Consider the following 23348-nt stretch of genomic DNA (forward strand, 5'->3'; position numbering starts at 1 on the left):
AGTATCCAAGATGAGAAGAAATTATTTAGAAGAGAGTCCCAAGCTAATTACAGTTGTAGTGCTCATTTGATGCAACTCCTAGCCAAAGACTTCAGTGTTCCAGAAATAAAGGCTAATGTTGTTGAAATTGCAAAATACTTCCGAAACAACCACTTTGCAGCAGCTGCTCTGAAAAGTGGGAGGAACCAAGCTAACTCTCCCACAAGATGTGCAATGGGACTCAGTAGTGGTCTGTTTTGAGCACTATATCAAGAACTGGCCTAATCTGATGACGGTTTGTGAACAAAATCGTGAAAAAATAGATGGCACTGTCACAGCCAAAGTTCTCAACATTGGGCTTAAGAGAAATGTTGAACACACGCTGAGTACCCAGAAGCCTATTTCTGTAGCGTTGAACAAAATGCAGGGAAATAGCTGTTTTATTGCTGATGCTGTTGAAATTTGGAAGTAACTGAGTGAGATCTTAAAAAGAGAAATATGCCATGACAGAGTTAAATTACAAGCATTAAAAAATGAATGGGACAAGCACTATCTTCAGCTCATTTTCTTGCAAATATTCTCAATACTCGGTACCAGGGTCAAACCTTAACTGCTGAAGAAGAGGAGTTGGCTCTGACATGGACATCCAATAATCATCCCTCCATAATGCCAACTATAATAAACTTCAGAGCTAAGGGTGAAGCATTCAATAAATATATGTTTGCTGATGATGTTTTAAGAAAGTCACACCAGTGAACTGGTGGAAGTCACTTAAGCACTTGGATTCAGAGACTGTTGAAGTGATAATCTCACTTTTAACAGCAGTAGCTTCTTCTGCGGGTGTAGAAAGAATATTTTCTTCCTTTGGACTAATTCATTCCAAACTGAAAAATCATTTGGGACCTGAAAAAAGCAGGAAAGCTCTTTTCCAGATTATGAACAAACAGGAAAATGAAGGTGAAGACGACTGAGTTAGCCAGAAGCCAATATTTTAAGTTTCTCATGTTGACCTGGCTGACATAGTCGATTTAATTTTTGTTTTTTTTTAAATATATTTCATTTAACTATTTTAGTTAAAAACAATTTTAACAAAAACCTGATTTAAAAAAAAAACTTGAATGTTTAATTAAATTCAAAAATTCATAGCTCGTTTTGTTAAAATATTATGTTTGCTATTGAAGAAAAAAATCCAGAATACATAACGTTGTTGTTTTAGTTAAATAAAACAATTTAAATATCTGTCTGGTGATGGTCTCCTCCTAATACAGCATGGCAAGAAAATCCCCCAAATATTAATGATTAACCTGTTGAATTGGAGATAGTTCACCTCCCAATGACTTCATATATATCTGCTTCAATTACCTTTGGTAAATGAAATAACCAAACAATCATTCATTTTCTGATATAGTGTAAAACTAATCTGAAAACTTTTCAAAATAAATCACTTGAAATGTATAGTATGTACCTTCTAAAAATGAAATCCACATCTATCTCTGAGTTGTGAAGAATATGTATTAAGGTTATAACAACCAACAAGAATGCACTTTTATGTAGAAATGCATGATTAAATCGAGTCTTCCTGACTAGTGATCCTGACTAGTGATTTAAATCAAATTGATTTAAATCACTAGTCAGGATCACTAGTCAGGAAGACTCGATTTAATCATGGATTGATTTAAATCAAATCCACCCTGGTATCTATCCTGTCTTCCAACAACAGCTGGTGCCAGATGCTTCAGAGGGAGTGACCAGAACAGGGAAATTTTTGAGTGATACATCTGCAATCATCTAGTACACATCTCATCTCACATCTCATGAAGCCATACACAGGCAGCCTGGACAGTAGTCAGGACCTGTTCAACTATAGGCTGAGCAAGTGCTGAATGGTGGTGGAATGTGCATTTGGACGTTTAAAAGCGCGCTGGCGCAGTTTACTGACTCGGATAGACCTCAGCGAAGCCAATATTCCAATTGTTATTGCTGCTTGCTGTGCGCTCCACAATATCTGTGAGAGTAAGGGGGAGATATTTATGGCGGGGTGGGAGGTTGAGGCAAATCGCCTGGCCGCTGGCGCAGCCAGACACCAGGGCGGTTAGAAGAGTACAGCAGGGCGCGGTGTGCATCAGAGAAGCTTTGAAAATGAGTTTTGTTACTGGCCAGGCTACGGTGTGAAACTTCTGTTTGTTTCTCCTTGATAAACCCTCCGCCGCCCCCCCCCCAGCTCACTCTACTTCCCTGTAAACTAACCACCCTCCCCTCCCCCCTTCGAGCACCGCTTGCAGAGGCAATAAAGTCATTGTTACTTCACATTCATGCATTCTTTATTAATTTATCACACAACTAGGGGGATAACTGCCAAGGTAGCCCGGGAGGGGTGGGGGAGGAGGGAAGGAAAAGTACACACTGCAGTTTAAAACTTATTGAAGGCCAGACTTCTGATGCTCGGGCAATCATCCGGGGTGGAGTGACTGGGTGGCCGGAGGCCCCCCCCACCGCGTTCTTGGGCGTCTGGGTGAGGAGGCTATGGAACCTGGGGAGGAGGGCTGTTGGTTACATAGGGGCTGTAGCGGCGGTCTCTGCTCCTGCTGCCTTTCCTGCAGCTCAACCATATGCTGGAGCATTTCAGTTTGATGCTCTAGCAGCCGGAGCATCAACTCTTGCCTTCTGTCAGCAAGCTGACGCCACTTACCCTCTTCAGCCCGCCACTTGCTCTGTTCATCCCGCGATTCAGCCTGCCACCTCTCCTCTCGTTCATATTGTGCTTTTTTGCACTCTGACATTGACTGCCTCCATGCATTCTGCTGTGCTCTGTCAGCGTGGGAGGACACCTGGAGCTCCGAGAACATATCATCCCGAGTCCGCCATTTTCTCATTCTAATCTTCACTAGCCTCTGTGAAGGAGAAACATTTGCAGCTGGTGGTGGAGAAGGGAGAGGTGGTTAAAAAAGATACATTTTAGAGAACAATGGGTACACTCTTTCACGTTAAACTTTGCTGTTCACATTACACAGCACGTGTGCTTTTGTTACAAAGTTGCATTTTTCCTCTTATGTTGAGGGCCTGCCGGTTTGGTGTGAGAGATCACTCACGCAGTGCCAGGCAACAGATTTCGGCTTGCAGGCAGCCATGGTAAGCCACAGTCTTTTGGCTTTTTTAACCTTCTTAACATGTGGGAATGGTTTCAAACAGTAGCGCCCTCATTTCCCATACCAAGCACCCGTTGGGTTGGCCATTTAAAATGGGTTTGCAATGTAAAAGGAGGGGCTGCGGTTTCCGAGTTAACATGCAGCACAAACCTAACTACCCCCCCCACACACACACACACCCAATTCTCTGGGATGATCACTTCACCCTTCCCCACACCGCGTGGCTAACAGCGGGGAACATTTCTGTTCAGCCGAGCAGGAACGGGCACCTCTGAATGTCCCGTTAATAAAATCACCCCGTTTCAACCAGGTGACCGTGAATGATATCACTCTCCTGAGGATAACAAAGGGAGATAAGGAATGGATGTTGTCTGCATGCCAGCAAACACCGGGACCATACGCTGCCATGCTTTGTTATGCAATGATTTCAGACTACGTGCTACTGGCCTGGCGTGGTAAAGTGTCCTGCGATGGCGGATGGGATAAGGCAGTCCTCCCCAGAAACCTTTTGCAAAGGCTTTGGGAGTATATGAAGGAGAGCTTTCTGGAGATGTCCCTGGAGGATTTCCGCTCCATCCCCATACACGTTAACAGACTTTTCCAGTAGCTGTACTGGCCACGATTGCCAGGGCAAATTAATCATTAATCATTAAACACGCTTGCTTTTAAACCATGTATAATATTTACAAAGGTACACTCACCAGAGGTTCCTTGTGTGCCCTCAGGGTCTGGGAGCACGCCTTGGGTGAGTTCGGGGGTTACTGGTTCCAGGTCCAGGGTGATAAACATATCCTGGTTGTTGGGGAAACTGGTTTCTCCGCTTCCCTGCTGTGAGCTATCTTCATTGTCTTCATCGTCATCTTCCTCATACCCCAAACCCTCTTCCCTGTTGCGTGATTCTCCATTGATGGAGTCAAAGCACACGATTGTGGTAGTGGTGGCTGCACCCCCTAGCATAGCATGCAGCTCCGCGTAGAAGCAGCATGTTTGCAGCTCTGCCCCAGACCTTCCGTTTGCCTCTCTGGCTTTGTGGTAGGCTTGCCTTAGCTCCTTAATTTTCACGCGGCACTGCTGTGCGTCCCTGTTATGGCCTCTGTCCTTCATGGCCTTTGAGACTTTTTCTAATATTTTGCCATTTCATTTACTGCTACGGAGTTCAGCTAGCACTGATTCATCTCTCCATATGGCGAGCAGATCCCGTATCTCCCGTTCTGTCCATGCTGGAGCTCTTTTGCAATCCTGGGACTCCATCATGGTTACCTGTGCTGATGAGCTCTGCGTGGTCACCTGTGCTCTCCATGCTGGGCAAACAGGAAATGAAATTCAAAAGTTCGCGGGGCTTTTCCTGTCTACCTGGTCAGTGCATCTGAGTTGAGAGTGCTGTCCAGAGCGGTCACAATGAAGCACTGTGGGATAGCTCCCGGAGGCCAATAACGTCGAATTCTGTCCACACTACCCCAAATCCGACTCGCAAAGGCCGATTTTAGCGCTAATCCCCTCGACGGAGGTGGAGTAAAGAAACCAGTTTAAAGTGCCCTTTAAGTCGAAAAAAAGGGCTTCGTCATGTGGACGTGTCCAGGCTTAATTTGATTTAACGCTGCTAAATTTGACCTAAACTCGTAGTGTAGACCAGGCCTTAGTGTTTGGTTGTTTGAGAATTTTGCATCTACCTGGAAAATCTGTTTTGGAGGCTTACATTGGTTTGGTTTTGAAATGATCTAGCTGTTACTTTTACTGACTTCCCAATAAAGAGCAAAGTACAGAGCCTAAGTCAGACACTGTGGAGAAGAATAGATACAATTTTGTAAAGGCCACTTAATTCTCTTATAGCTTTTTCATCAGCATATTCAAAGAGGACAGTGCAAAAACTGAGGTTTTATGTACAGTGTCCCTCAATATTTGTGCTATACTATGTGATTTACTGACATTTTTTTCAAGAATTCCATGACTTGCAATAGGACTTTACATTTTGGCAGAGAGCTAGTCCTTTTGCCACAAACTACTTTTTACCGGCTAAGTTATTCACTATTAGAAATCACCATGTCCTCTGGATTTTGCTAACTTCTCATTTTTGGCATGCTGCCAGAAAACGGTGAACATTGAGTTAGCCTGGCACATGCACTGCTCTGTTTCTTTGTGCACCTCCGCCAGCCCCAGGCAGGCCAGGCACAGTCAGGCAAAATCGATCCCACTCCCTACATCAGCACACCTTCTGGTCTATAACCTGGTGTACTGGGCAAGGAACCAGCCGCCGTTCAAGTCTCATTCAGACTGAAAGGTTAATCATTCAGTAACCTTTCAAAGAGTTTTTTTTTTTTTTTAAGCAAGAGTCCTACCCCACTGAGAGGTTACACAAGCTGGGATCTCTCATATGGCAGACCCCACTCAATCATTTAGCCACACTATGGTTCAGAAATAATCTGTCAAATTTAACTGCTCAGCCATGCTGTCTGTAAAATGGGGCTACTCATGCATACAGAATCCACCCTTTCAGTGAGTGAGGCATGTTGCTCTACAGGGCTCAGATGCTACTGACGACAGGTAGAATTGGCATTCAATAACTGATATTTATTTCTGTTGTAAGAACTTAGGTTTACTTAGGGTTTTTTTAAATGTTATTTCCTATGTTAAAATGTTTTTAGACCATGAAGTCAAGTACTCATGAAATGCCAGAAGTAAGGTGGTCTGTGCAACCTTAATTCTACCTGCCTTGTTTGTGCATTATGATAGAAAAATCATTTGTGATCATGTAAACTTTGAAATATTAATAAAGAAACAAAGGATACAACCATTCTTGTTTTTTTGCTTTTTTATTGTAGCATAAAAATTTGCCTGTATAAAAATAGCTCAATAAATGTTTTTTAAAAAATTGCATAGTGTTTCCCATTTCAAACTTTTACCTATAGTAAGCACTGGATGATATGATACCAGAACTACTGTAGTTCTACTCTTTTCTTGGATACCAAGTATACATAAAATATAGACCTCCATTTGGGATGGGCCAGCATTGGTGGCAGAGAAAGGAACGTGATTTAACTTGTATCCATAGTCTAGATATGTTATTTATTCTCTGCTGCTCTAATATAAACTAGAGATGACAAAAGAAGAAATTCTGGGGGTTTATTTAACAAAATTAAGTTGACATTTCTGAGGCCATCGTAGTGTATCCAATACCCATCAATCTGGAAAGCTGCAGAATAATGATGCTCCTCTTTATTAAACCACGTGGCACCTTCCAATAAGTACCTGCAAATGAAGGCAAACAGAGATGTAACCATCACAAACATGCTCTTTCTGGCAGTAAATGCTAAAGAAGAATGCTACTGTCGATGGCAGGCATTTAGTTGTTGTAGAGAGGAACCAGCGTTGCCCTTAACTCCTCTAAGGCTAGGTCTACACTACCCGCCTGAATCGGCGGGTAGAAATCGACCTCTCGGGGATCGATTTATCGCGTCTCGTCGGGACGCGACAATCAATCCCCGAATCGACGCTCTTACTCCACCAGCGGAGGTGGGAGTAAGCGCCGTCGACAGAAAGCCGCAGAAGTCGATTTTGACGCCATCCTCACAGCGGGGTAAGTCGGCTCCGATACATCGAATTCAGCTACGCTATTCACGTAGCTGAATTTGCGTATCTTAAATCGACTCCCCCCTGTAGTGTAGATGTACCCTTAGTGAGCTGTTTTCTTGCCTCAGGTGCCTGATGTCCATTTGAGCAAATCCTGGAGCAAGAGTGATGGTCTGTAGCAAGATAAGATCATATGGCTAGTCTGACCTTCACTCAAGGCTTAATTTCTGTCCCCTTCACTCCAAATTAGTATAAGAAAAAGCATTAAAATAACTTTCAAAATCAATCTGGAGTGTGTTCCTGCTGAATTATGTGGTAGAGGAAAGTTGTGCATTGGCAGGGAAGAAGGAATGAATGAGCTAATAGAAATGGGATACTCTAACATCTATGACTCCATTGAGCATGGCATTTTAATACAGGCAGAGGGGAAAAAGTTAGTGATTTGGTCCCAAGTGGCCTTCAAGTGATGCTTACTCCAAAACTCGGGTACAGTTTGCTATACACTAAGACGGTTGCCTGCTTCTTCAGGACCTGAAGCCAGCCAGCCCTGTTCAATTATCAGAGCCAGCTGGCAAGGTATCAGGGCTGAGAAAATTCAGTTGAGAAGAGATGTGCTTCTGTGGTAGGCCCTGAAGCATAAGGACAGGAGGAGAGGTAGGGTAGTGTAGCAGGTATTCTCTTTTCAGCACTGAGAAGAAAAGTCTTCAGGCACTGTAGCCCAGGGTCAGCAGAACAACTTCTGTTTTTTTATATTTAAATAAAACTGCCTAGAAAAAGACTTGGGTGTGGCAGTAAATCCTGCCTGGGAGGGTCATGAGATCCCACCTGAGTGAGGGGAAACTGAGGCGTGGCTAGCCCACAAGTAGCCTGAGTAGGTGGTGCTGTGACAGCTATGCACGCTAGAAACTCTCAGCAGGACCATGACCAAGCAACAGTTAGTTCTGTGTCTTCTATTAGAGATCAGTCTGGCTAGCAATGTGCCTGACTCGCACGCTGGTGAGAGAACCTTTGCTGGGCACACAGGAGAGCCGGCTGGGTTTTTCTGGTATCAGTGTTTCTAATGCTAGTTTTAAAGCTCATGCTCTCAAGCTACACTATTAGTCATATTAGGTTGCTTCTGCAAACTCTCGATTTGTTCCTCTAAAGCAGCCTGGTTTTTCTTTGGTTGGTTTTTGTCTGTGTCTTTCTTTTTCCACTACCCGTCCCCTTATTACTGCTTTAAAGTACTCCCCAGGATGGATCCTATACGGGATTTTCCTTCAATGTAATCAACAGTTTTGCATTTTATTCACAAAATATTTGTCTTAACAATAGATTTCTAAAACTCTAGCTTCTTTCTGAGTTGTGCTTTCTTTTCACAAACACGTGGTTAAAGAGAGAGATTCTACCACTAAAGATTATAACTTCATTAATGTTTAAAGATTTCATTAAATCTCTTTAGCATGTTATGGCAATTTCAGAAGCAAAAGTAAAGTCCATGAAGATATAAAAACCCCAAATATTCATCATGTCCTGTTCTTTATAGCATGGTGATGCTATATGATTTTTTTTAAAAAAAAACAGAGCTTATTGCCTACTTGGTAATCTATCTCCATTGGGTTAAGACCAGAGTTAGTTGCATGCCCCTATTGCACACAGGGTTACCAACCCTCCAGGATTGTCCTGGTGTCTCCAGGAATGGAAGATGAATCTTTAATTAAAGATTGTCATGTGATGAAACCACGACAGATACATCCAATCAAAACTGGCAATCCTAATTGCCCATGACTTCTGAACTATTGCAATAATTCAAGAGTTACTGAAGAAGGGAGTAGCCTCCTCATTTGGGGTATGCTACATCGTGAAACATTTACCCCTCAATACACCATCTGAACCTGTTTTAATCCTCTTACATTCCCTCCCTCCTCCTTTACTTAGTATATACACCACTCTCTTATGGGAGCAGCGAGATGGCCCATAGCTATAGGATGCCCCTTCCCTTTATGTTTAATTCTTTCAGGTTAAGTTTTCTGAAGCAATCCCACCACTAGCTTTTTTAAAAGCAGTCATTTGGTATTGTTTTATTGGAAGGTTTAATCCCCTAACATTGCAGGAGAACCAGACTGTTCCTGATTCTTTAACCATTGTCTTTACCAATACCCCAGCTTCCTCTGTCCATAACCCCTGGATCTTGTATCTATACTGTATTTGCTTGAGAGCTTCCCTACACCCACATCCCCCATGATCCCTTCTTATAACATAACCATAAACCATACACTAACTCCTGTACCATGATTTGTTGAAAATTCTTAACTTTCCTAATAAACAACTGTATGAACCTCTGCCCATGAGACAGCATTTTTCTTATAACATGACATGTTCTATATTGTATTATCTTACATTCAACAGGGTGGATTGATTTAAATTTCCAATTTAAATCATGAAGCAAGAACCCTTGTTTTAAATCAGATTTTTAATTGTATTACATTTGTACTTTTGATTTTCATAAAGGTTGAGTCATTGTTCTAATAAAACAGGATGATTTCCCACTAAAGTTGGTACTGTTTTGCTAATCAAGGAAATACACAATATCTATACACTGATTAAGCTTAGCTTGCATTTTCTTAATTTTTACATCTATTATAGTAGAAAATTCCTCATCCTGGGGGTTAGAAAGTTCGCCATTGAGACACTTAACTTAGGGTTGAAAGGGACCTCAGGAGGTATCTAGTCCAACCCCCTGCTCAAAGCAGGACCAATCCCCAACTAAATCATCCCAGCCAGGGCTTTGTCAAGTCTGACCTTAAAAACCTCTAAGGAAGGAGATCCCACCACCTCCCTAAGGAACCCATTCCAGTGCTTCACCACCCTCTTAATGAAATAGTGTTTCCTAATATCCAACCTAGACCTCCCCCACTGCAACTTGAGACCATTACTCCTTGTTCTGTTAACTTGAATCTAATCATTTGCTATTTCTTGGTCTACTACATTTGGTTCCAGTACCAAGGTTAGGAACTTCTGGGTCACCTCAAACACGTAGAAAGATTTTAACTACCATTTATTTTTATATATTTTTTAATTTTAGGATTACCAGGAATCTGTAAAGTTGTTTCCCCCCCCCCCTCCCCACCATGAAGCTGCTTGCAGATTTTCATAAATTCACCTTTTTCCTCTGAACAGCTATGGAACAATCTTGATGGAAGGTTACATGGTTGCTCTTTGCTCACCAACCAGCAGACCCAATTTGGTGATGAATCCTGGTCACATGGCACCTGAGGCACATTGCGCACACGCTACGAAGAACTGGCTGGCTGGCTCAAGAATTGAAACCTGGTCTCTAACTATATAAATGTACTAGGACAGTGTGGTCTAGCTGAATTCCTGTTATGTGCCAGGATCCTGATCCAGTGTGCCCTTTCGATCTTGATTTGACTGTCAGAATCAGAGCTTCGGGGATCCATATTTCACAGGACTCTATGAATTTTCCTCCAGCCCTCTCCAACCGTCCTAGAATACTCATACTTTTCTTGCTGCCCCTATTTATCAGATCTTCCAGTTTGTGTCAATTCTTTGACTTGAGACTCTTGGGCTGCCACTCCTGCATGTCCACCTCAATGCTGATCAGTCTTAAGTCCATGTCTACTGGCTGCTGCTGGTTCATTGGGATATCCACTGTGTGTTAGTTTTTCTTCCCACTTGCTGAAATAGGTTGTCAGCACCAGACCTAAACTGGAATTAATCTGTGCCACTGTTGTACTAGTCATCCCCATATCCACTGATTCTCCTCTGGACTCGGATTCCTTGGTTTGCATGTTGCCCTGTTCCCCCTTCGTTGTGGTTTTTGTCCAGTGACCATCCCTCACCAGTGTTTGAGATAGAGAAACTGCAAGGCCCGCTGCTATTCCCCTCTGTGCTGCACTCAACTCTAGCTGGACCCAACCTTATACAAGGCCAGGGAGAAGAACACCCTCTGCTCCTTTCACCACTGCCTATGCTCGTCACAGCTCAGGGGTAAAGCATCTATCCCTTCCACTCCCCTCAGCAGTATCGCTATCCCTATCCCAGGCATGCTCGCGCCACTTGCTACAACTTCCACAGAGGGGGAAGGGGATGAGGCGCTAATCGGCACAGCTGCTGCTCTGTGATCCTCCAGGATCCAAGGTCCCCCACTACTGCATTGCCAGTGAGTTCAGGGGGCAAGAGGGGGAGGAGCAACAGCCCACACTTCAACTGACTCTTGTAGTCTTCTGGGGAGGGCTGGAGGGCATGGATCACCCCTTAGCTGCTAATGGAAGAGGAGGAAAGCTAGTCCAGTCCTGCTGTGTCAACAGTGCCTTTGGGGGGGGTGGGGGGGTGGCCCAGCCCACAGCTCCACCACTCTTCACAATCCTCTGGGAAGGGAAGTCAGATATGCTGCTGCTTTGCTTCTACTCTCCCCCTTTGCTGGGAAGCTGAGCGCTTATCTCCTGCTAGCACATTAGCAAGGGGGGTGAGAGCAGGTCTTTTCACTGTGTACACAATGGGCCTCTCCCTCCCCCTTCCCCCACTACAGCCACACAGGGGCGGGGGTGGGGGGCTGAGGCCCTCAGTCTATCCCTATAGTGTTAGCTAGTAATCCTGTCTTACTTCCACCTGTTCTCTACTCTTCTGAGCTCTCCCCACATCTGAAGGCAGGATATGGGGCCTACCTGGGAGCTCTGTTGTGAATCTTATGGGTAAATAGGGAGGGGGAGCTCAGTCTCCTTCCTTGCTCCTCTGACAGTCACATCACCCTTCACTTTCTCCTCGTCAGGCATGCTAAGGAAGTAAAATTTGGATTCAAAGTTCTCTGATGCTTAACTGGGCCTCAGCTAGAACCCTGTATATCAAAATACTACGTCCTGTAATAATGCATTGAAATATCTGCAGTTAGATGTATTTTCGATAATTAATAGAAAATAGGAAGGCTGGTTCTGAAACCAAACAATTGTTCTAAAGGGATTTTGACAATAAGAAGTTAGCAGAAATTGACAGTGAGCACGACTGTCCATACTGCAAAGAACAGGAGTACTTGTGGCACCTTAGAGACTAACACGTTTATTTGAGCATAAGCTTTCATGGGTTTATGCTCAAATAAACGTGTTAGTCTCTAAGGTGCCACAAATGCTCCTGTTCTTTTCGCGGATACAGACTAACACGGCTGCGACTCTGAAACCTGTCCATACTGCTTCATGATTACTGACTCTAAAAAAACCCTTTCCTTTACAGATTATTCAAAAGGATTATTGGACTCCTCCTGAAAACATGAAGTGAAGAGAAGCAGTTTGCCTTGTTAAATATAGTTTTAAAATACTTACTTGTGATCAGATAAATCCAAATGATATGGTACATATGCCAGTTCTTCTGGCTTCCATTGCTGCATATTTAAAACAACAAAAGGCGGTGCCCCATGGCAGAAAACTCTCTGGGTGAATTCTCTTAACCCATTACATCTGCAAGTAGAGAAGCAGAAATGGCAATTATTTCACTGGGCAAGCAGTACAATTAAAGCAGGTTTTATTTCACATCCAGACAAGGTTTACACTTCATTAGGGCAGGTTTTGTCTTGTATTAGAATTTGGTTTGTTTATTTTATGCAGGAAGGTGTTAATGGCTGTCATCATGTGTATCTTTGATCCACAGGCAATCACAGACCTGTGAAAGCTGATGGGCTGCTGGCTATCCTTCCTTCAGCCTACAGGGAAGCAGCAACTCACCTCCTTTATGGAGTATGACAACTGGACCCCATAGAAGCTGCTGCCCAAAGCACTGGGACACACAAAAAGGCCAATCAGCAGCCATTTCATGCGGTCCAAGGAGTTTCCCAGAGGACCAATTGGCTTTCTGCCTCTGACACAGCAAAGCAGTTGCGAGCATGGTTCAGAGGGTACAGAAACAGAGCTCCTTTGCACACAAGACTGGATGGAGAGGCAGCCTTGGAAATAGTGAGCAAGAAAATTGGTGGCTGTTTGTTCCTGCTCTGCTCAGGAAAACAGGACTTTGGGTACATTCTTTGTGAATAAAGACGGCACCAAAGATACCAAACTCATGTCCACACTCTCTCCTAAGAGAAACAACCCAGCTATGTCCAGAAGAATGGCTAAGGGCTCAGGCCACGGAGCAACAATAATTCACAGTAAATTTAGAGGACACTAGCCAATTTACTATTTGCTTACCAACTTACTGCTTGAACCAAGCTGTCCTCTGGTGGTGGGATTTTCAGGTGCCCTGCGGAATGAGGTGCCACATCTCACTGAAAGTCAGCAGGAGCTGGGCACCTTACTACCTTAGGCACCTTTGCAAATGCTACTATAAGGGTCCAGAGCGTCTCTTTTTGGTAATCTGAGGCGATACTGCTGTTAAATGCAATGGTGGCACTTGGTGCAGCAGGAACCCAGATACTTCACTGTTGCTAGTTACCCCCTTTAGCTGGGATTTTTAAATGGGCCTCTGGTACTGGCCAGCAGTGATGTATGCCAAATACACAGCAGACACTACCCCAAATTGGAGGTGTCTCAGTGGAGGGAGACAAGGGAGGACTATGGCCTGGGTTTACAAAGGGACTCAAGCATTACAATGACAAAGACCTCCTGCACTGGGGTGATCTGTCCCCTAAAAGGTAGTGGTGTGAGGGGTCAGCACCCCACCATCACATCATGAGCTTTAAGATTTTTTGGGAGGTTGGATGTGCGAAGGCCTCAGAGATACTGGGAGAGAGGACACAGTCCCGTGAATAAGTAGTGGTTGGGAGGAAATCCCCATTATTGTTTCATCACAGGCCTGGGCCCAGAAGCCTTGCAGAGTGCGCAGGGCAAGGTTCTGCTCTCTCCCAGCCAACGGGCAGGACCTTTAGCAGGGGGACCAGTTTCTATGCTGCCTCTTCCTTCATAACAAGGGAGTCATCAGCAGGACTCGACCAGCCTGCTAAGCCCTTGGAGCCTGGAGACTAACGGGGGATAAGGGCAAGCTGAAAGAAAGTGGCTAAGGCTCTACAGGTGGCCGAAGTTATAACCCCAGCTCCAGGAGCGGCTGTGTGGAGGGCAGGGGGAGGTGGCTGTGTTATCTCCTGTTTCAGGGAGGGTATTATAACCTGAACCATAGTCCCAGATCCAGGAGGAGAGTTGAGGGGGGAAGGGTTGTCTGAAGGAGGGAAGATAGTGACTGCCTTAAGGGGACAGACAGAGAGGGACTGTCTGAAACCCCAGCTCCAGGAGTCGAGGAGGGAGGGACTCATCTTGAGGATGGAAATCAGAAGGATGGTTTGAAACCCAGCCCAGCAGCTGCTAGAGACTGAGGAACCACTGAGAGCAGGTGCCTACAGCAACACACTGGGGAGAAACTGCTCAGGAAACCAGACCCTCTAGAAGAGAAGACCCCTACTGGGCCTCTGACTCAGAGAACAGGCTAGAGAGGGGCTGAGAGAGCAGTGCCAACCACTTCATGCCGTCCCTGGCCTGGAACCCCGAGGAGTGTGCAGGCCCCGCTTCCCCTGCCAAACCCAGCAAGAGGACTTCGTAAGGCCTTCAACAAGTGGGCCATGCTCAGAGAGGCCAGGGACTGTGCTCCCCTCATCTAGGACAATGGGCCACCTGAGGTATAGGACTCTAACACTCAGAGGGGACAGGACTACTACTAACTTGACCAGAGCACTGAGGTCGTAACAAAGAATCAGCAAGTGGCTAGATGGCAATTGGACTAGCAGAGAAGGGAAACTGAGGCAGAATTATATACTTTAAGGCCAGAAGGAATCACCAGCTCATCTAGTCCAATCTTCTGTACATCACAGACCACCAGCACCCGTACACTAAACCCAACAACCAAAATTAGACTCAAGTCTTACAGCCCACAGGAAACTAGCCTATTACATGCTGCAGGCAGAGAACAAGAGGAACCAAGGGACACCAGTGCTTGAGGCCTCCCCACTGACAGGGAAATGATTAAGATATACCCAGATAATTCTGGCAAGTGACTGGCCTGAGATGTCTGGTTTTGCCACAAGGAGGCACTCTGGTGCTGAGTGCACACTATAACATCAACTCCGAGAACACTGTTCTGAAGCTGGTTTGGCATGATTCCTCCTAACCCACATCCCACTCCATCCTGGGCTCTTGGATCCATTTAGCTGAACCCAGTTGTAAGAATAGGACAATGCCTCTAGCATTCTGCTGACTCAATCCCCCACAGTCTGTTTTGCTCTTCTTATTCTGCAGTCTCCTAGCCTCTCTTCCCTCCCCCAAACTTAGTCCAAACATCTTCCCCTCCCACACAAGCCTCTCAGATCCAGAGCCTCAGATTCTCCTTTGCTAATTAATCCTTATAGCACCGTTGTTTCTCCTCACCCCCTCTCCGGACTGTTCTGCCCACTATGTTGTACAGGGAGATATAGAGGGGAAGCCACACAGATCAGCGTGTTTGGGAAGCAGGAGCAGCAGGTGTGGATATAGTTGCTGGTTCTGGGTTTATGAAAGGCAGCTCCCCTGCAGGAACCCATGGAAACATGTGTGCAGTTGGAGGAGTCCAATGTCAGCTTTGGGCTGAGACCAAGCACAGAACATTTCAATCCTAGGGAAAAGTGTTGTTTAGCAGTGAGCAAGTGCAAACAGGCTAACAGACCATGCCCCTCTGTGATAGCAAATACACACTTTCATATCTATTATGCACTTACCCATACTGGTCACACAGCTCAATCCTGGAACAGAATAATTCATCTACTGCCCGCTGAATCAAGTCTCCATGAGGAATTTCTTGGGGAGGACTGAAATAGTTAGGGACATTTGATCAGATTTATTCTGTACTTGCACAGTATAAAATCACTTAACCACAATGACATAAAGAACAATCCCTAAACTCAAACAAAAATCAATCATCCCGTGAAAAAGAGTCTTTAGAATGCTGTTTCTTGTCCAAGAACCTAGCTACTTTAGAGCAAATAAATGTTTTCAATGTTTGAGTTAAACGCCAAACCAACTTCTGAACATGACTGCCATATTGAGAACTCTGCTGTTGAGATTCAAGTCTTTCAGCTATGCAGTCAGCTAAACCTGATCTCATCTTGCCATGAACAAATGTATCGTAACAGTGACATGTACTGCACAATAAAGCCAAAAGGCTCCGTCCTGTTCTGTACTCTAGGATCACCCACAAGAGTGTCCATCAGACCTTCCTTTCCCTGGTGTTTGTGTAGAGTCAGGTAGTCCAAATATCTTACTCCGATGAAATGTATGAAATATAGAACAGAGTATGGACAGGAGGGCTGGTGCTTGGTTGATTTATCACATATTTCAAATAGAGACCTAAAAAGGTATCTTTACATGCTCTTCAGCACCATGTTCATTTTCACAGTACAACCATTGAGCACAGAGGTTTTTTGTTTTTTAACAACAGTATGAGAGAACTACCTTAAGCCCAGTCAGAACGGCTTCATTGGTTAGTTGGCATGCCTCGCTGGAGAAGCGGTGTATATTTAGAAGGTAGTGGTCTCCTAGGTTGCAGCACTAATGTTGTAAGAGTCCAGTTAAAGAGTCAACTTTAAAATAGCAAGCAGCTGAAAGTCTCTCGTAGGGAAGGTATTAAACCTAAACTACTATTGCCTCAGAGCACAGACCCAGTCATTGAAAGCTCATACTTGGCATGAGGGGATTAGACAAATTTGTCTTCTACCTCAAAAAAGTTTACAGCACCTGTTATTTGCATGTGATTTTTCATCCAACTATTAAATCAGACAAAGAATGATAGAAACAAAGCCTTAATTGCTACACTTATTGCTGTATGAAATTAACATCTTGAGGGTACAGCGCTGTAATCTAAGGACAGGACAGTTACATAGCATCTGGGTCACCATTAAGCAGAGTAAGGGGGTGCAATATGACCTGACCAGCTAAGAAATCGAACGCTACAAGTTGGAAAAATGCTTTCATTGATGCACAATGCCTGCAGTGAAAGGGTAAAAATTCAAAACCTGAAGTATCCAAGTCCAACAGACTTTCAAGCCCATGAAAGCAAACGCCACAATCTGCAAGAGAAGTTATAGCAGAGAGCCCTGTGCCTTACCATGTGGTCAGTATGCTGCAGTTGTAACTTTAACTCATCTGCATCAGCTGCTAGTATAAAAACCTCATGGCAGAAGTAGACAGGATTCCCGCAGAGGAGGGTGAAGAATCACTGATCATGATTCATACTGGTACCACTGACACAGCAAGAGCTCTCAGTTTCTGCTAGACAGATTTGAGAGTCAGGTAGTAAAACTACATTTCTAGCTCTTTCAGTGATCATTCTGAGCAGGTCAACAGAATTCACAACCCCAGAAATGTCTGTTTTGGCCTAATGTACTTCATTAAGTAATGAAGGCCTTCCTGTATCTTCTCCAAGACTCGATTCTTAGCCCCCCTCGTCAGACTTTTAGTGTAATACACTCTGGACTTGGGTACAAGTTGAGACTACTAAAACTGAAGTAGAGAATGCAACAACTTGCTTAATAATGTAATTTAGAGTTTCAAGATAGAAGCACATTACACCTCTACCCCAATATAATGCAACCTGATAGAACACAAATTCAGATATAATGCAGTAAAGCAGTGCTCCGGGGGGTCAGGGCTGTGCACTCCAGCAGATCAAAGCAAGTCTGATATAATGAGGTATCACCTATAATGCAGTAAGATTTTTTGGCTCCTGAGGACAGCGTTATATCAGGGTAAAGGTGTACTTCAGCATCTGAAGGTATCCTCAGTGGTTTGGGAACTTGTTACCTGAAAAAGTACCTCTCCCCTAGCAACCTATTGCCCCAGTTCCAATCAGAGGTGCTACAGCCCCTCCATTTGAGAGCTGGAGCTGCCAACAGCAATTTTTCTGTGAAGGATGCTCAACTTTGAGACTCACTCTCCCTACTGCTTTTGTCCATTTGCCCTCCCTCTGTTAATTTCTAGGTATAACTGCAAAGGTCAACTCCACCTAGCTACTGGGGACACATTTACTAGTTTTAGCATTGGGACAGGACAAAAAACAGTACTGTTGCCGTTCTACATTTATTCTTTACTGTGAAACAAACAATCCATTTTAGGCACGTAATTTATTTTGCAAGTGTTAATCTGTAGTACGAGGACACAGCATGAATGACAGGCACCTCTGGAGAGTTCTTAGTCACAATAAGTCAACAGCTACAAATGCGAGAGAGCAATTTTCATATCACATGCTCCAAGCAGAGAGGGAAGAAAGCCCAACCCAGCAGTATTTGTTAAACAGCTCTCCAAGCCAACACTCCCAATCAGTGAGCATCAAAAGCAATTACACTTTAGCACTGCAGTGTAGAATATTAGAGACATGCTCTGCTGCAATTAATGCAATATTCTTTTTAATCACTGTCAGCCAACCCTAGGCCAGAAGGGCTCATATCTAAGTCTTCTACAGCAATTTGAATGATTTGAGTACACAGGGTGTACACATTTGCTACAGATACATACAACCATAGATGTATTCTAGCTGATAAAGGCCCTTTGACAAATAATACTGATCTCTTAAAAACCAGAGTTACAGCCCCCCTTGAAGAAGTTTGTTTTATCACAGTTGCATGCCAGCATGTGCAGCAACTTACTTTATGTTAATTGTTCTATGCAGATCTTCCTGCATACGAGTTGGACACCTCGAATTTGAACAGTAGCTCTCTTGAATGGTAGACATGAGACTTTCTAGATTCTTTGTAAAGTTATCATGCTCATTTCCAAATAAATCGATTTCCAGTGAAGCTTTGTGAACTTCAGATTTGTACTGTTGCTTCTCCATCTTGTCCCAAATCCAAAGCAGCTTCACTGTTGTAAAATTATAGGAGTCCATTAAGTAAAGAAAGTAGTCGACAAACTCTCTACCTAAATGAAGGGAGAGCTCCTTGGGGAAGTGTTCATTTTCATGCAGAATGACATACAACAACATCAAGAATCCATCGATAGTGCAAGTATTTTTCAGATTTATTTCAACATAAAGTGGTGTGCAAGATACAGCTTTCCGGCCAGCTTTGATAGTAAAAACCCCTCCCCAAGGGAGCACAGGCCTCCAAAATGAGCGGTCTGGATCATAATTATTTTTAATTGATGCTTTGATCTCCTCAAACAGTGTCTTCATCCTGCAATTAAGAGAAAAAGTATTAATATATTGTACCAAGAGCATTCCGTTTTGGAACAGGCACACACTTAGAATATACAGTGAGTGGACCAGAACTTAGAAACAAACAATTTAAGTGCTATCAGTATACAAGGCTTCCAAGAACAGTCAGGAGCAGCCCCTGCTAAGAATCAAATGGCTTTGAGATTTCCCTAGTTTAGATATAGGTTTCTTCCCATTTGACCCAGCTAATTACTGGTCTTTACTAAAGAAAGTCTTCGTGATTAATTTTAAAGCATGAGTGGGCATTGGAGGCATTAAGCTGTACCTTGAGAGATTCAGTCTGCAAGAAGGGATGAGTCACTCACATATAAAGGATGTTGTTATCTCCCCCTAGAGTCCAGGCAGGCTGGCTGACTGGCACAAGAAGTGTTTTCTTGCTGAATATAATCTGTGGTTAGTCACTGTCCACTGTTTGTCACCAAACTATATAGGTTACTTTAGAGGACAGTTACCACAGAGAAATGTGAGGCAGTTGTACTCAGCTTAGCTTAGGTAAGCTGAAAGTAACTTGAAATCAGTTTACAAGGAATCCCTGAATATGTGACTAGGGCATATCAGTCTTAAACACTAAAGAAAGGGTCTTTTGGCCCAATGTCTGATTTTCACAACATGCTACGTAATGCTGCATTTGAATTCTGAACCATTCAGTGCTCTAGACAGTGAAATGACAATACCTTATTGATAAAGTATTCGTCCAGAATGAGCCAGCATTTAGAGTTTTGTAACCTTAGTGCTGCAGTGTTTAGGATCTCTAGTTTTAGGAAGCACTAGCAGTAGAACCTGTGTTATGAACACCTCCGGAATGCAGGTTGTGTTCATAACTCTGAACAAAACATTGTTTGTTTCTTCAAAAGTTTACAATTGAACATTGACTTAGTACAGCTTTGAAACTTTACTATGCAGAAGAAAAAAGCTGATTTCCCTTAATTTTTTTAGTTTATGTTTAACACCGTACTGTACAGTATTTGCTTTTTTGGTGTCTGCTGCGATTGCGTACTTCCGTTTCCAAATGAGGTGTGCGACTGACTGGTCAGTTCGTAACTGAGGTTCTACTGTACTTAATAAGAACACCTACATCAGGATACAGATACAAGGGAAGAAAAGTGTCATGTTTAATATTTAGGCAATAACTATTGTAAAAGCTAAGGCTTTTTGTGGTTCCTTGCACGTTAAAACTTAAGACTTCCAAACTCAAATGCATTTTAGTCTTGTAGACTAAAGACATCCGGTTTTCACATGGGAAGAGAGTTGAGCCCCTCTGCCACCCTATACAGTTTCTAGCAAAGTCATGTTCTTTAGGGTTTTATTTCAAGTTATGTCCTTATAAAGGCAAGAGAAACGTAGATCATCATTTCTGGCTTCAGGGTGGGAAAATAATGTGGACTAAAACTACAGACTACTTAAGCAGTAAGGCCTCATCAGTTAATTATAACCAAGAAACTCAGCACAAGTCCATTACTCTTCAGTACATGAACTTTGCTTGGTTATTTAGACCCAATGTTCTCTGCCATTACAGCTTGAATAGGGTAGAAAGTACAAGCCAAATGATGACAAAGCAAGAGACGTGAAGGGGAAACAGTGGGTTGGGGATAGAAAACAGAAAGAACACAGGGACCGGAGACCGTTCAAAAGCTCAGACACATTGACAGAAACACTCCTAAGTGTCACAACATCTCCCCTATCACTACTGCTCAGAAGCAAGTGTTTGTTTCTGCCAGAAGCTGATCTGCAGCATTCGCTCTTGGGGTCTCAACGGGCAGGGGAAGCTGCTCTCTCCCTGGGGTTCTGCTCAGGGTCCACCACCTCACTTGGGCCGAAGCACCATGCTGCTCACAGGGTGCTAACAAGGCCAGGAGGGAGCAAGCACCCCGCCTGCCTGTACCTTTCCCAGCTCTCACCACCAGGGCCCGTCATACCCAGCGCTCCTCCCACTCGCAGGGGCACGGCCAGGCCAGGCCGCGACTCAGGTGAGAGGAGCTCTGCAGAGCTGGACCCATGGGATGGCCCTGGGCTCTGCCCCAGCGCCAGGGCAGGGTCACCTCTTTCAGAGTTCGGCCGCGGAGAGGATTAGGCACAGGGGAGGGTCCATCAGGGCAGCAGCCACCTGGCCCAACAGGAGGAAGGTTCACAAGGCTCTCCCCACAACCACCCCTGTGGTAACCCCACCCACCACCACCAGCAGTCCCCCCCCCCAGAGCCCCCATGGGTTCCCCCCACAGGCCACCTGCACCCCACCAGGTGCCACCAGCACACTCCCCACAACCCCCATGGGTCCTCCTCCCCCCCAGCCCCCATGGGTTCCCACCAGGTGCCACCAGCCCACTCCCCACAACCCCCATGGGTCCTCCCCCATCCCCCACAGGTTATCTGTGCCCCACCAGGTGCCACCCAGCACACTCCCCACAGGTCCTCCTCCTCCCCCACAGCCCCCATGGGTTCCCACCAGCAGTCCCCCCCCCCAGAGCCCCCATGGGTTCCCCCCACAGGCCACCTGCGCCCCACCAGGTGCCACCAACACACTCCCCACAGGTCCTCCTCCCCCCCAGCCCCCATGGGTTCCCACCAGTTGCCACCAGCACACTCCCCACAACCCCCATGGGTCCTCCTCCATCCCCCACGTTATCGGCGCCCCACCAGGTGCCACCAACACACTCCCCACAACCCCCATAGGTCCTCCTCCCCCATGGGTTCCCACCAGGTGCCACCAGCCCACTCCCCACAACCCCCATAGGTCCTCCCTCCCCAGACCCCACAGGTTATCTGCGCCTCACCAGGTGCCACCCAGCACACTCCCCACAACCCCCATAGGTCCTCCCCCCCCCAGCCCCCATGGGTTCCCCCCACAGGCCACCAGCAACCCCCCCATGGGTCCTTCTCCCCACCGACCCTCCCCCCCAGCCCCCATGGGTTCCCCCCACAGGCCACCAGCAACCCCCCCATGGGTCCTTCTCCCCACCGACCCTCCCCCCCAGCCCCCATGGGTTCCCCCCACAGGCCACCAGCAACCCCCCCATGGGTCCTTCTCCCCACCGACCCTCCCCCCCAGCCCCCATGGGTTCCCACCAGCACACTCCCCACAACCCCCATGGGTCCTCCTCCCCCCCCAGCCCCCATGGGTTCCCCCCACAGGCCACCAGCAACCCCCCCATGGGTCCTTCTCCCCACCGACCCTCCCCCCCAGCCCCCATGGGTTCCCACCAGCACACTCCCCACAACCCCCATGGGTCCTCCTCCCCCCCCAGCCCCCATGGGTTCCCCCCACAGGCCACCAGCAACCCCCCCATGGGTCCTTCTCCCCACCGACCCTCCCCCCCAGCCCCCATGGGTCCCCCCCCGCACGGGCCCTCTGCTCCCCCGGCAGGTCCCGCCCCACGGGCCGGGCCGGGCCTAGGCCGCTCCGCGTACCTGTGCCGGCCGCGCCGAGCGCCCCCCCGGCCGCCACATCTACCCCGCGGCCCGAGCCCGCCGCACGGCCCGGCCAGGCCCGGCCGCCGCTTGGTATGACGGAGGGACCCCGCCTCCTGCGTCACCAGGCCCCGCCCCGGGGCGGGCTACAGCGGCGAGGGGCGTGGCTACAGGGACTGGGGCGGGGCTACAGGCGGCGGGGGTCCGACTGTGGGAACAAGGGGCAGGACAGGGCCGGGGCGGGGGGAACGGGGGGACAGAGAGACGTGGGCGGGGCTAATGGTGAGGGGCGGGGCTGTGGGAACGGGCGGATAGAGAGACGTGGGCGGGGCTAATGGGTGAGGGGCGGGGCTGTGGGAACGGGGGGACAGAGAGACGTGGGCGGGGCTAATGGTGAGGGGCGGGGCTGTGGGAACGGGCGGATAGAGAGACGTGGGCGGGGCTAATGGTGAGGGGCGGGGCTGTGGGAACGGGCGGATAGAGAGACGTGGGCGGGGCTAATGGTGAGGGGCGGGGCTGTGGGAACGGGCGGATAGAGAGACGTGGGCGGGGCTAATGGGGGAGGGGCGGGGCTGTGGGAACGGGCGGATAGAGAGACGTGGGCGGGGCTAACACATAAGGGGCGGGGCGTACCACCATGGGAGGAGCTGAAGAGCCAGGGTCTCACAGGGGTGCCTGTTTCACAGAGGGGTGTTTATTATTATCATTATTCCCCCTCCAGGGGTGTGGAGCCTGTCATTTATTTTTTTCATTCTCACAGCTCTCAGAGGCCAGGCCATAAATCTGTGGCAGCCTGCTAATAATACACCCTGCGTGTGAGAGGCCTAGTCATCTGCAGAATCCTGACACCGGGCAGGTGATTGGGAGCAGGCAATATCTTTATTACAGGCAGACAAGAAGATTTTGTGCTTAGATTGGTGAATTCTCTTGAGAACCTGCTTTCTTTAACTGGGCAACTACAGGGTAATTCATGCCAGCCTAGTCCCCTCTGTGTGTATGATTTTGTGGTTTGAAAATGACCTCAATGTCGTTTTCTATATTGTTTTTTCAAAATCATTGGTGAAATCCTGGCCCTATTGAAGTCCATGGTAAAAGTCCCAT

At 46.4% G+C, this 23348-nt stretch overlaps 1 protein-coding gene across 2 annotated transcripts; it reads right to left on the minus strand.

The window, feature by feature from the left end:
- Positions 1 to 5922: 5922 nt before the first annotated feature.
- C4H14orf28 (chromosome 4 C14orf28 homolog) lies at positions 5923 to 22345 on the minus strand. 2 transcript variants are annotated; one of them, XM_054028456.1, is made up of 5 exons: positions 22248 to 22345; positions 18277 to 18801; positions 15355 to 15444; positions 12008 to 12142; positions 5923 to 6371 (listed from the first exon to the last, which is right to left on the minus strand). In XM_054028456.1, the coding sequence occupies exons 2-5, from the start codon at positions 18798 to 18800 to the stop codon at positions 6185 to 6187; spliced, it is 936 nt and encodes a 311-aa protein (XP_053884431.1). In that variant the 5' UTR covers position 18801; positions 22248 to 22345; the 3' UTR covers positions 5923 to 6184. The 2 variants fall into 2 exon arrangements, with proteins under 2 accessions (XP_053884431.1, XP_053884429.1); XM_054028454.1 differs by lacking the exon at positions 22248 to 22345 and having other exon boundaries at positions 18277 to 20427.
- Between the last annotated feature and the right edge of the window lie 1003 nt (positions 22346 to 23348).

This window comes from Malaclemys terrapin, chromosome 4 (assembly GCF_027887155.1).
Source record: "Malaclemys terrapin pileata isolate rMalTer1 chromosome 4, rMalTer1.hap1, whole genome shotgun sequence".
Taxonomy (NCBI): domain Eukaryota; kingdom Metazoa; phylum Chordata; order Testudines; family Emydidae; genus Malaclemys; species Malaclemys terrapin.